This window comes from Vitis vinifera, chromosome 19, assembly GCF_030704535.1.
Source record: "Vitis vinifera cultivar Pinot Noir 40024 chromosome 19, ASM3070453v1".
In the NCBI taxonomy this organism is placed as follows: domain Eukaryota; kingdom Viridiplantae; phylum Streptophyta; class Magnoliopsida; order Vitales; family Vitaceae; genus Vitis; species Vitis vinifera.
Genome location: NC_081823.1, coordinates 6,373,275 through 6,386,514, shown reverse-complemented (window position 1 = coordinate 6,386,514; position 13,240 = coordinate 6,373,275). Strand labels below are relative to the sequence as shown.

At 32.7% G+C, this 13,240-nt stretch overlaps 1 protein-coding gene across 1 annotated transcript; it reads left to right on the top strand.

The window, feature by feature from the left end:
- Positions 1-5,795: 5,795 nt before the first annotated feature.
- On the top strand, positions 5,796-10,073 carry LOC100258845 (probable disease resistance protein At4g27220). The gene is made up of 2 exons (XM_002278392.5): positions 5,796-9,579; positions 9,699-10,073. The coding sequence occupies exons 1-2, from the start codon at positions 5,935-5,937 to the stop codon at positions 9,726-9,728; spliced, it is 3,675 nt and encodes a 1,224-aa protein (XP_002278428.3). The 5' UTR covers positions 5,796-5,934; the 3' UTR covers positions 9,729-10,073.
- Positions 10,074-13,240: the final 3,167 nt, after the last annotated feature.

The window sequence follows — 13,240 nt, the reverse complement described above, 5'->3', positions numbered from 1 at the left end:
TTGAATTTAAGGTTTTTAAAGTTAAATTAGAATAAAATAAATTACTAATACTCTTTTGAGTTACTAATGATAGTATTTTTGAAAATAAATTTGTAATTTCAAAAATTTTAAAACTAAAATTCAGTATGAAAAATGTGATGAAAGTACCAAACATGTATTTATCACATTTTTTGTACCGTTCTCATATTTTTCATACCCTAAATTATTTATATTTTAAAAATTTCATATTTACTTTTTAACTTGAAATAACAATAACATAGTTTAATAATATTATTTTGAGTTATTATTGATAGAATTGTTACAAAAAAAAGAATTTTAAAATTTTAAAATTGGAAATAATGTAAATTATCCTCAAAAAAATTAGAAAATTAAAACACTAAAAAATTAGAGAGGATACGAAAAATGTGAGAAAATGTATGAAGATTATGAGAAATCCTCACATTCTTCATACTCTACATCATATTCTCCATATCCTGAAATTTAAAATTTTTTCGATTTTTTCCACTTAAAAATACAAATAATATTGTTTATTGATACTAATCAAGCTTAGAAATGATGAAAACTATTTTCAAGAAAATTAAAAAATTAAAACACTATGTAATTGTAAAATATTATATTTTCAAAGTTTGTACTATCTTTTACAAAGTTCGTATATTCTCTTAGAAAGTTCGTTCTATTTCTTAGAAAGTTTGTACCATGTATTAGAAAGTTCGTACCCTCTCTTAGAAAGTTCGTACCATATCTTAGAAAGTTCGTACACTGTCTTAAAAAGTTCGTATCCTCTCTTAGAAAGTTCGTACCATCTCTTAGAAAGTTCCATGTCTTAGAAAGTTCGTACAATGTCTTACAAAGTTCGTACCATCTTTTACAAACTTCGTACACTCTCTTAGAAAGTTCTTACCATCTTTTAGAAAGTTCGTACCATCTCTTTGAAACTTCGTATATTTTCTTAAAAAGTTCGTTCCATCTCTTAGAAAGTTCGTATACTCTTTTACAAATTCGTACACTCTCTTACAAAGTTCGTACCATCTTTTAGAAAGTTCGTACCCTGTCTTACAAAGTTCGTATCATCTCTTAGAAATTTCGTACACCCTTTTAGAAAGTTCGTACCCTGTCTTAGAAAGTTCATACCATCTCTTAGAAAGTTTGTACCATGTCTTAGAAAGTTCGTACCCTGTCTTAGAAAGTTCGTATCCTCTCTTACAAAGTTCGTACCATATCTTAGAAAGTTTGTACCATCTTTTATAAAGTTCGTACCCTATCTTACAAAGTTCGTACCATTTCTTAGAAAGTTCGTACTCTCTCTTAGAAAGTTCATACCATCTCTTAGAAAGTTCGTACCATCTCTTACAATGTTCGTACCATCTCTTACAAAATATTGATGACAATTTCGTAACAAATGACTAAATGCTCTCAATTTGATTAATAATAACTCAAAAAATAAAATAAAAAATCTAGATGTTATAAATCATTACATATTTAAATGTCATTTAACATGACATTTCTACTTACAATAGTTATATGTAAATGGAAAAAAAAAAATCAAATGTTACCTTTTAACACTTGTAATCACTTTGACATCCTTGAAGACATAAAGCTTCATCTTCAAATTTAATCTATGAACAAAAAAAAAAAAATTATATAAAAATATTAATAACAATTTGATAACAAAATTTTATAATAAACTCATAAAAAATTCTAAAATCGTTATTTAACATCACATTTCTTCCTACAACAATTATATTTGGATAAAAAAAAATTAAATATTACCTTTGACACTTGTAATCACTTGAAATCCTTCATCTTCTTCATATAATACAAACTTTAAATTTTCTCTCTCAAAAAGTTTTAAACTTGATCTTGAAATTTGATTCATCAAAATACATCTTACATATTTTGTAATTTGGTAGTTGAAATTATTTAATTTTCATATTAAATTACTATCCCTTTTTTTATATATGAACAATGAGAGTATAAGAGTAGTTGGTAGAATTTTCTTTTTTTAGATAGAGTTAGGTAATGTATTAAATAACAAATTATATTTGATATTTAATAATAAATTATAAAAAAGTTGTAATATTTAGATATATATGAAATGCATGTGATTATTTTTGACCAACAAGTCATGATACGTACTTTACACATCTCATCTTTTTATTGGGGTCAACATATATTATCTTTTTATTGTGGTCAAATGTGGGTAGGTAAGTTTTTATAAATTTTTTAATGATATATACTTTATACATCTCATCTTTTTATTGGGTCAACATATGTCATCTTTTTATTGTGGTCAAACGTGGGTAGGTACCTCCAATTTGGTACAAATAATTTGAGATACTTATTGTCTCACATTAAAGATGGTAAGCCTTAGAATACCTCCAACATCCGGTCACTCAAAGCTATGTTTGTTCCAGAGGGTACTAACAGGTAAAAAAAGAATATTAAAAAAAATATTTTTCTTATCTTGAATTTTATCATAGAAAATGTGAAAAAAAAATATAATCAAAATTATTTATAAATAATATATATTTTTAAATTATTTAATATTTATATAAAATAATTAAATATTTTTGAGAGTTATCTATCGAGTGTTTCTTTAGAAAATGGTAGGAGATTTTCAACATTACAAGAGATTTTTCAGATTTTTAATAGTATTTTTAAAATTTTGTTAAATATCTAATTTATTTAATTTTTTTTTATTATAAAAATGCTTCTTAAAATCGTTATTAAACGGACTTTTAAAATACTTAAATTTGATAATAAAAAATATTGTTAAAATATTATTTATTTACTTTTTAGACATTGTAATTTTGTTTCATATAAAAGTAGAATATTTTAAAAAAATTTCAAATGATTTTAAAAAGTCATTAATTGTGAATGTAAAAACTACTATTTTCTTATTTTAAAATCAGAAAACGTTTAGAAATTGTGTGCAAACCAAGTAAGATTTTATTGCTCATCTTGTACAATCATCCTGCTCTATGCCCAACCCCCTTCCTACTCACATTCTCATTCCCATCTGCAAATCCCAGCATCAATGAAATCACTTCTGGGCGTTAAAGAGAGGTCCTTTGGGAAGGAAAGTTCGTACTCTCTCTTACAATATTCGTACTATTTCTTATAAAATATTGATGATAATTTCATAACAAATGACTAAATGCTCTCAATTTAATTAATAATAACTAAAAAAAAATAAAAAATCTAAATGTTATAAATCATTACATATTTAAATGTCATTTAACATGACATTTCTACTTACAATAGTTATATGTAAATGGAAAAAAAAAAATCAAATATTATCTTTTAACACCTATAATCACTTGATATCCTTCAAGACATATAAAGCTTCATCTTCAAATTTAATCTATGAACAAAAAAAAAAAAAAATTATATAAAAATATTAATAACAATTTGATAACAAAATTTTATAATAAACTCATAAAAAATTCTAAAATCGTTATTTAACATCACATTTCTTCCTACAACAATTATATTTGGATAAAAAAATATCAAATATTACCTTTGACACTTGTAATCACTTGAAATCCTTCATCTTCTTCATATAATACAAACTTTAAATTTTCTCTCTAAAAAGGTTTTAAACTTGATCTTGAAATTTGATTCATCAAAATACATCTTATATATTTTGTAATTTGGTAGTTGAAATTATTTAATTTTTATATTAAATTACTATCCCTTTTTTTATATATGAATAATGAGACTATAAGAGTAGTTGGTAGGATTTTTTTTTAGATAGATATAGGTAATGCATTAAATAACAAATTATATTTGATATTTAATAATAAATTATAAAAAAGTTGTAATATTTAGATATACATATGAAATGCATGTGATTATTTCTCATCAATAAGTCATCGATTTGATAAATTTTTATAAATTTTTTAATGATATGTACTTTACACATGTCATTTTTTTATTGGGGTCAACACATGTCATCTTTTTATTGTGGTCAAATATGTGTAAGTACATTCAATATAAAGAGTGGGTACCATAGAACAGGTATAAATAAATTGAGCTTGTGATTGATACCAATTTGGTACAAATAAGTTGAGATACTTATTGTCTGACATTAAAGATGGTAAGCCTTGGAATACCTCCAACATCCAATCACTCAAAGCTATGTTTGTTCCAGAGGGTACTAACAGGTAAAAAAAAAAATATTAAAAAAAATATTTTTCTTATCTTGAATTTTATCATAGAAAATGTGAAAAAAAAAATATATGAAAATTATTTAATATTTATATAAAATAATTAAATATTTTTGGGAGTTATCAATCAAGCGTTTGTTTAGAAAATGGTAAGAGATTTTCAACAATGTAAGAGATTTTTCAGATTTTTAAAAGTATTTTTTAAATTTTGTTAAATATTTAATTTATTTTAAAAAAAACCTTTTTATCATAAAAATACTTCTTAAAATCGTTATTGAACATATTTTTAAAATACTTAAATTCGATAATAAAAAATATTGTTAAAATATTATTTATTTACTTTTTAGACATTGTAATTTTGTTTTATATAAAAGTAGAATATTTTTTTTTTAAAATTTCAAATGATTTTAAAAAGTCATTAATTGTGAATGTAAAAAGTAAAAACTACTATTTTCTGATTTTAAAATCAGAAAACGTTAAGAGATTGTGTGCAAACCAAGTAAGATTTTACTGCTCATCTTATACAATCATCCAGCTCTGTGCCCAACCCCCTTCCTACTCACATTCTCCTTCCCATCTGCAAATCCCAGCATCAATGAAACCAGTCCTGGGCATTAAAGAGAGGTCCTTTGGGAAGGAAACCAGAAGAATTGGGTGGATTGTCATGATTCACATGAGGGTGTGCAGCTTTTAACGAGAGCTGTATTCCCATAAAGGTGAAGTTACTTTAAGACTTACCACTCTTGATATATAGGACATGGTGTGTAACAGGTTCTGCTTTTGGCTAATGTCTTTTGGCTTTTGATTTGTGGTTTTATGTCCGATTATGTGAGCTTTGAGTCTATCTTAATGATGGATTGATGCATAATTGGTATCAAAGGGTCTGTAAGGGGGGGGGGGCCCGGGGTATTTTTTGCTTTCAGTGACCTCATAAAGCCATACTTTGAAAATTCTTCTCTTATCTTGTGACTCACCAAACAGATGAAAAGGGAAGCTTCTCTGCCTGATTGGTTTTTCTGTTGCTTTCTTCCTTCTCCTTTCCTTTTCTTTCTTTAAGGGTTTTTTTTTTTTTTTTTTTTTTTTTTTGTGGATTAAAAAATTCGACTCCATCTATCGAGCTTAGTAAAGAAGAAAAAATCATGTAATCTTTAAACTAACATTCAAATTAGTTGTTGAAAAATTCAAGAAGGAAGGACATGTAATCTTTAAACATTCAAATTACACATGTCATCTTTTTATTGGGTCGTAGGTACCCCAAAATGAAGAGTGGGTACCCTAGAGCAACCCTTGTCCTTTTCTCTATTGCTTTGCTTGTGGAGTCATTTATTATTTTGAATTTTTGTCATATTTATTTTTTAAATTTGATATCAAATGTATTGAAAAAACCTTGCATAGTTCAGTCTGACCTAATCTTATCCAATTTGACCTCTACAACTTGATCAATCTAATAAACCCGAGTTTAACCCAAATGTAACCAAGTTTCTAAAAATATAGTCGAGTTGAACAGTTTGGGGGATTTTGAAAAAAATACACTTATTTTTAAAAATGTATTTTAAAATATGACAATTTCGAAACTATTTCCAAATCTATGACATCTTTTGGGACATGAAAAGGAAGTTGTCTTCTACAACATTTTTTGAGACATGACATAAATAGGAGGTTGTCTTTTGAGACAATTTTAATTTAAATTACGTTTATTTTATTTTATTTTATTTTTATCAAACTCCCTACTCCCAGTCCCAGCTAACAACTGCCATTTCTGTGTATGCTAACGTGTGGCTTTTCTCTACACAATTTCTTGTTTCCAACTTCAATCGGAGAGGAATGGTCTTTGCAGTCCAAAGGTAGCCTGAAACCCTCTCGCTCTCTTCTTCATATAACTGTAGTTGCTTTATCCCTGTGTTGTTGCTTTCCTTTTTCATTTATTAATTCATATCTGAAGTCCATTCTCCCCACACCACCTAGAAGAAAGAAAAAAAAGGGAAAAACCAGTATATGTCACAAAATGGCAGAGTGGATCGGCACCGTTGTCTCTATTTTTGAAAAATATGTTGTGAGACCGATCGGATATCAAATCAGTTACCTTGTTTGCTTCCGAAGCAAGGCTGAGGGATGCAGGAAGCAGGTTGAGAAGCTAGAGCTGTTGAAGGATAAGGTGCAACGTTCCCTTGTTGTGGCTAAAAGGAAGGGAGAAAATATTGAGCCTGAGGTTGAGAAGTGGTTGACCGTTGTGGAAAAGGTTACTGGGGATGTGGAGAAGTTGGAAGATGAAGTGAAGAAGAGCAGTTCAAATGGGTGGTGTTCTGATTGGACTTCTCGTTACTGGTTAAGTAGGGAACTGAAAAAGACCACGCTCAGCATTGCTAGGCTCCAAGAAGAAGGAAAATTCAGTAAAGTTTCTTATTCAGCACCTTCTCCCGGGATAGAATCTTTACCTACAGGGGATTGCTGTCCTTTTCAGACCACTGTTTCAGCTATGAATCAAATCATCGAGTTGTTGAAGGGTGAGGAATGCAGCACCATCTGTGTTTATGGCATGGGAGGTGTTGGCAAGACAACCTTGGTGAAAGAAGTTGGAAAGAAAGTGAAAAAAGACAAGCTTTTTGATGAAGTTGCAATTGCAGTGGTGTCTCAGGCTCCGGACCTGATAAAGATTCAAGATGAAATTGCAGATGCATTGGGTCTGGAATTTCATGAGGAGAAAGAAATTGGAAGAGCGGGTCGGCTTCGTGAAAGACTGAAGACAGAGAAGAGGGTCCTAGTAATCTTGGATGACGTTTGGGAGAGACTTGACTTGGGGGCAATAGGAATTCCTCATGGTGTTGATCACAGGGGCTGCAAAATTCTTCTCACTACACGACGTGAACATACATGCAATGTGATGGGAAGCCAAGCAACAAAGATTCTTCTAAATATCTTAAATGAACAAGAATCATGGGCCTTGTTTAGGTCAAATGCTGGTGCAACTGTTGACTCCCCTGCTGTCAATGTTGTGGCAACAGAAATTGCAAAGAAGTGCGGAGGTTTACCTCTAGCGCTTGTAGCAGTTGGAAGGGCTCTAAGTGATAAAGACATAGATGGATGGCAGGAAGCGGCCAAGCAACTTAAGGAGTGTAAACCTATGAACATCCAAGATGTGGATGCAGACTTTTTTTCGTGTCTTAAGCTTAGTTTCGACTATCTTCAAGGAGAGGAAATCAAGTCAATCTTCTTACTGTGCTGTCTATTTCCAGAAGATCGCAACATTGAACTGGAGTACTTGACAAGGCTTGCAATGGGGCAAGGATTGCTTGAAGATGTTGAGACAGTAGAAGAAGGAAGAAGGCGGGTACGAACACTGATCAAGGGACTTAAAGCTTCTTGTCTGTTAATGGATGGCGATAAGAGTAAAGGGTCTCTGAAAATGCATGACCTTGTCCGTGTCTTTGCCATATCAATTACATCCACTGAAAAGTATGCCTTCATGGTGAAAGCTGGGGTGGGTTTGAAGAACTGGCCAAAGAAAGGTACTTTTGAGCATTATGCTTTGATATCATTGATGGCGAACAATATTTCTAGTCTTCCAGTTGGTCTGGAATGTCCAAAACTGCATACTTTATTGTTGGGTGGGAACCGTGGCTTAAAAATATTTCCGGATGCTTTCTTTGTGGGAATGAAAACACTCAAGGTTCTGGATTTAACTGCAATTAGTAAAAAGCTCTATAGGTATTCTCTTCACATCACACCACTACCAGCATCCCTCCAACTCCTTACTGACCTCAGGATGCTTCACCTCCATCATCGGAAGTTAGGTGATATATCTATACTTGGAAAGCTGAAGAAGCTGGAGATCCTTAGCTTTTTTGCTTCACATATCAGCGAGTTGCCCAAGGAGATGGGAGAACTGAAGAATCTGAAGTTGTTGGATCTTACCTACTGCCGATCTTTAAAGAAAATTCCACCTAACTTGATATCAGGTCTGTCAGCATTAGAAGAACTATACATGAGAGGAAGCTTTCAACAATGGGATGTTGGTGGAACAACCATAGAAAGAAGCAGTGCAAGTCTATCTGAGCTTAACTCACTACTCAACTTGACCACTTTACATGTCGAGATAATCAATGCCAAATGTATTCCAAATAGTTTCTTATTTCCAAATCAGTTAAGGTTTCAGATATACATCGGTTCCAAGTTATCTTTTGCAACGTTCACAAGAAAGTTAAAATATGATTATCCGACATCTAAAGCCCTGGAACTCAAAGGTATTGATAGCCCCATACCAATTGGGGTTAAGATGTTGTTTGAGAGAACAGAGGATCTATCTTTGATTAGTTTGTTAGAAGGTTCTCGCAATATTCTCCCCAACTTGGGTTCAAGGGGCTTTAATGGATTGACATCTCTGAGTGTGAGGAACTGTGTTGAGTTTGAATGTATCATTGATACGACACAAGGTGTTCATCCAGTTGCATTCCCCAATATCGAGACAATACATCTCACCCACCTTTGTGGCATGAAGGTACTGTCTAGTGGCACCCTTCCTATGGGGTCTTTTAGAAAACTGAGAGTTCTGACTGTGGAACAATGTGGAGGATTGTCTACTCTCTTTCCAGCTGATCTGCTTCAACTGTTACAGAATTTGGAAATAGTGCAAATAACTTGTTGTCAGGAAATGCAAGATGTGTTTCAAATTGAAGGGATTCTGGTTGGAGAGGAACATGTTCTGCCACTCTCTTCTTTAAGAGAATTGAAATTGGACACCTTGCCTCAATTGGAGCATTTATGGAAGGGGTTCGGTGCTCACTTAAGCCTCCATAATCTTGAAGTTATTGAAATTGAAAGATGTAACAGATTGAGGAATCTCTTTCAGCCTTCTATTGCTCAGAGTTTGTTTAAACTGGAGTACCTCAAAATAGTAGACTGTATGGAGTTGCAGCAAATTATAGCTGAGGATGGGCTAGAGCAAGAAGTATCAAATGTTGAAGACAAGAAATCTCTCAACCTTCCAAAACTGAAAGTTCTGGAGGTAGAAGATTGCAAGAAATTGAAGAGTCTCTTTTCAGTTAGCAGTGCACAAAGTTTTCTGCAACTAAAACAACTCAAAGTAAGTGGAAGCAATGAATTGAAAGCAATTATAAGCTGTGAGTGTGGAGAAATATCAGCAGCGGTGGATAAGTTTGTGCTCCCTCAGTTAAGCAACTTGGAGCTTAAAGCTCTGCCGGTCCTTGAGAGCTTCTGTAAGGGAAATTTTCCATTTGAATGGCCATCACTAGAAGAAGTAGTTGTAGATACTTGCCCCAGAATGACTACTTTTGCTTTAGCTGCTGCTGATGGAGTGCAAAACATGCCAAAACTGAAGTCATTGCAGGTAGATGGTCAAATGATCAACAACCATGATCTGAATATGGCCATCAAGCACCTATACAAAGGAAAGGTACATTTTACAAATTTGATGTATATATTATCCATGGTCAAGCTCACAAAAGGAAAAATATATTCTTCATTATTAAAACTTTCCCCTAGATAACAATAAAGTTGAAATTTTTTATGCAGGATCAGAGCTTGAGTTTGTTCAGAAATTGAACCCAAGTATGAAAGATGAAGATTGCTCCAAAAAAACCCAACACACTAGGAAAACAGTACAATGTGATTCAGGTGTGTTTTCGGGATGAGTTCGCTTGTGGAATGCTAAGCCCTCTGGAGCCTAGAAGCTTGCCACTAACAATAATTTTCTGTTAGTTTCGTCCATATTCATTTGGTTGCAGTGCATCAGCAGCATCACATTGTTTTATGCTTGTACTAACTTTCTTTATTAATTTGTTTCAAGTGGAGAAGTTCCTTCATTACAGTTGGCCAATCATTGTTCAGTGCACTTTGTAATATTTTTTCTGTTATACTCTAAATAGATTAATTCTCTTGTGTCCTTTAGAGTTTGTGTTCCTAGCTGATTCTATTTATTCTGAAGTTTTTCTAATCGATGATGCTAAGAGAACAATTCTTTCATATTTGTACTGAATCATTGCTTAAATTCAATACACAAAACAAGCTCTTTAAATTCATGCTTAATAAATGTCAGTCCCTAATAATCTTGTATGTATCTGTTGAATTTTGACTTAGTATTTGCTGGAATTTGAATTTTGAATATTGCAGCTGGAGTCTTGCACAAAATCTGCAACATCTAGATATTTTCTTATTTTTATTTGGTCAAGATTTGGTTTCTATTTTATAGGAAGTAGTTGTTCATCATCTAGTAGCTTGATTTTCTGCTATTCTAATGTCATTTAAGTTACAAGTTCATGTATAAATTCAGCATTCTTCATCAATAAAATCAGAGTTCCAGCAGCCCAAAAATACATATTTTATATAAGTGTTTAATCCAAATACCAACAAAGTGGTATCAGAGCCATAGTTATCTTGAGGGGCCAGTGAGGTGAGTGAACCCAAACACCTTCTAAAATCATTTAGCAATGGAAGAGTCAAGTCTCACAGTTGCACTATCAATTCTTGATGGAGACAATTATGAAACTTGGGCTGTTAGAATGACAGTTCATCTACAAGCACTTGATGTTTGGGAAGCAGTGGAAGAAAATTATGAAGTTCCTCCCCTAGGAGCCAATCCAACTGTGGCTCAAATGAAGTTGCATAAAGAAAGAAGGACAAGAAAGGCTAAAGCGAAAGCTTGCTTGTTTGCTGCAGTTTCACCATCAATTTTCATCAAAATCATGAAAATTGATTCAGCTGCAGAAATTTGGGAGTATCTCAAGGAGGAATACAAAGGAGATGAAAGAATCAAGAACATGCAGGTGATGAACTTGATTCGAGAATTTGAAATGAAGAAAATGAGGGAGTCTGATGCTGTTAAAGACTATGCTGCACAACTTCTTTCAATAGCAGACAAAGTTAGGCTGCTTGGAAAAGAATTTTCCAATGAGAAGATTGTTCAAAAGATATTGGTTACACTTCCTGAGAAATATGAAGCTACAATTTCCTCTTTGGAGAATTCAAAAGATCTGTCAACTATTAGCTTGACAGAATTATTACATTCCTTGGAGGCTGTGGAACAAAGAAGACTCATGAGACAAGGAGATACTGCAGAAGGAGCATTTCAAGCAAGAATGCAGAAAAATGCAGGTCATAAAAATGGAAAGGTGAACAACAACAAGTCGTGTGGCAACAACCAGAAAAATGGAGTTTTTCCACCTTGTCCTCATTGCAAGAAGACAAATCATTCTCCAAAAAAATGTTGGTGGAGACCAGATGTGAAATGCAACAAGTGTGGTAAACAAGGACATGTGGAGAGGATTTGCAAAAATCAACAGCAGGAAGAAACTAATGCAGTAGTTGACTATTGTCAGGAGGAGCAATTGTTTGCAGCAACGTGTTTTGCTAATAAAAGCACCTCTAAAAGTTGGCTTGTGGATAGTGGTTGTACAAACCACATGACAAATAATCAAGATCTCTTTAGAGAACTTGATAGAACAACTATTTCCAAAGTCAGAATTGGAAATGGTGAGTATATTCCAGTGAAGGGCAAAGGAACGGTTGCTATCGAAAGCCAAACAGGTTTGAAACTCATTTATGATGTTTTGTTTGTGCCTGACATTGACCAAAACTTACTCAGTGTTGGACAGCTCGTTGAGAAAGAATTTAAAGTTTATTTTGAAGATAGGAATTGCATTATCAAGGATGCTGAAGGCAAAGAGGTGTTCAACATAAAAATGAAGGGCAAGAGTTTTGCCTTGAATTTACTGGAAGATGAGCATACTGCTATTTTACAACAAGATAGCACAACAATGTTTTGGGACAGAAGGGTCGAGCACTTTCATCATGATGATGTGCTCTACATGAAGAAAAATCAAATAGTTGAAGGACTTCCTGACTTAGAAAAAGATCTTCCTATATGTGCTACTTGTCAATATGGGAAGCAAACTAAACTTCCCTTTCCAAAGAAAATATCCTGGAGAGCAACCCAAAAACTGCAACTGGTGCATACTGATGTTGGTGGATCTCAAAAAATGCCATCCTTGAAATGGAATGCAAACAATGTTTGGTGGATCTCAAAAAATGCCATCCTTGAAATGGAATGCAAACAATTTTGGGCTAAAACTGCAAGTAGAGCAGTATATTTTCTGAACATATTGCCAACAAAAGTGTTAAAGAAGCAGACCCCTTTCGAAGTTTGGTTTGAGTGTCTACGTGCAAGACTTGGAGTTTGCATCTACGAAGTCAAGGAGGAGTGTTGAATTTTGACTTAGTATTTGCTGGAATTTGAATTTTGAATATTGCAGCTGGAGTCTTGCACAAAATCTGCAACATCTAGATATTTTCTTATTTTTATTTGGTCAAGATTTGGTTTCTATTTTATAGGAAGTAGTTGTTCATCATCTAGTAGCTTGATTTTCTGCTATTCTAATGTCATTTAAGTTACAAGTTCATGTATAAATTCAGCATTCTTCATCAATAAAATCAGAGTTCCAGCAGCCCAAAAATACATATTTTATATAAGTGTTTAATCCAAATACCAATAGTATCTATTCATCTGTAAGTTTCTGAACTTCAATTTTCTTCTTTTCAAAATTTCAACTGAAACCCTTTTTAGGCTGCTGTCATCCAGTTGGTTTGATTCTAGGGTTTGTTGCAACATTTCTTTTTCTTTTTGATAAGAACCTATATTTGTATTTGCAAGGTAAACAAACTATGTATTGTAAGTTGGACACTGTTGAGACTTTTTTCTCCATGCTGAGCGGGAATTTGGTTAGGAGGGAGGATAACTACAAGATGGTTTGGAAAGATGATAAGAAGGGATTGTTTTTTGTCAAATCTTTCTATGAGGTTCTGGATTTGGGGAGGACGGTCATCATTCCGAAGAAAATTATTTGGAATTCGTGGGTACCATCCAAAGTCAGTTTTTTTTTTTTTGCATGGGAAGCTAGTTGGGGAAGAGTTATAACTTTTAATAATCTCTAGAAGAGAGTGCGACCCTTGGTGAATAGATGTTATTTGTGTAAGTAGGAGGGGGAGTCTATTGATCATTTACTTCTTCATTGCTCTAAAGCAAGGATTCTGTGACACCTATTGTTTTCCTTGTATAGGGT

Excerpts from the sequence above, each read along its gene's own strand:
- LOC100258845 (XM_002278392.5), top strand. The coding sequence starts at position 5,935 with ATGCTAACGTGTGGCTTTTCTCTACACAATTTCTTGTTTCCAACTTCA. Across the intron at positions 9,580-9,698 it reads AGCACCTATACAAAGGAAAG|GATCAGAGCTTGAGTTTGTT; the intron begins GTACATTTTACA and ends TTTTTTATGCAG.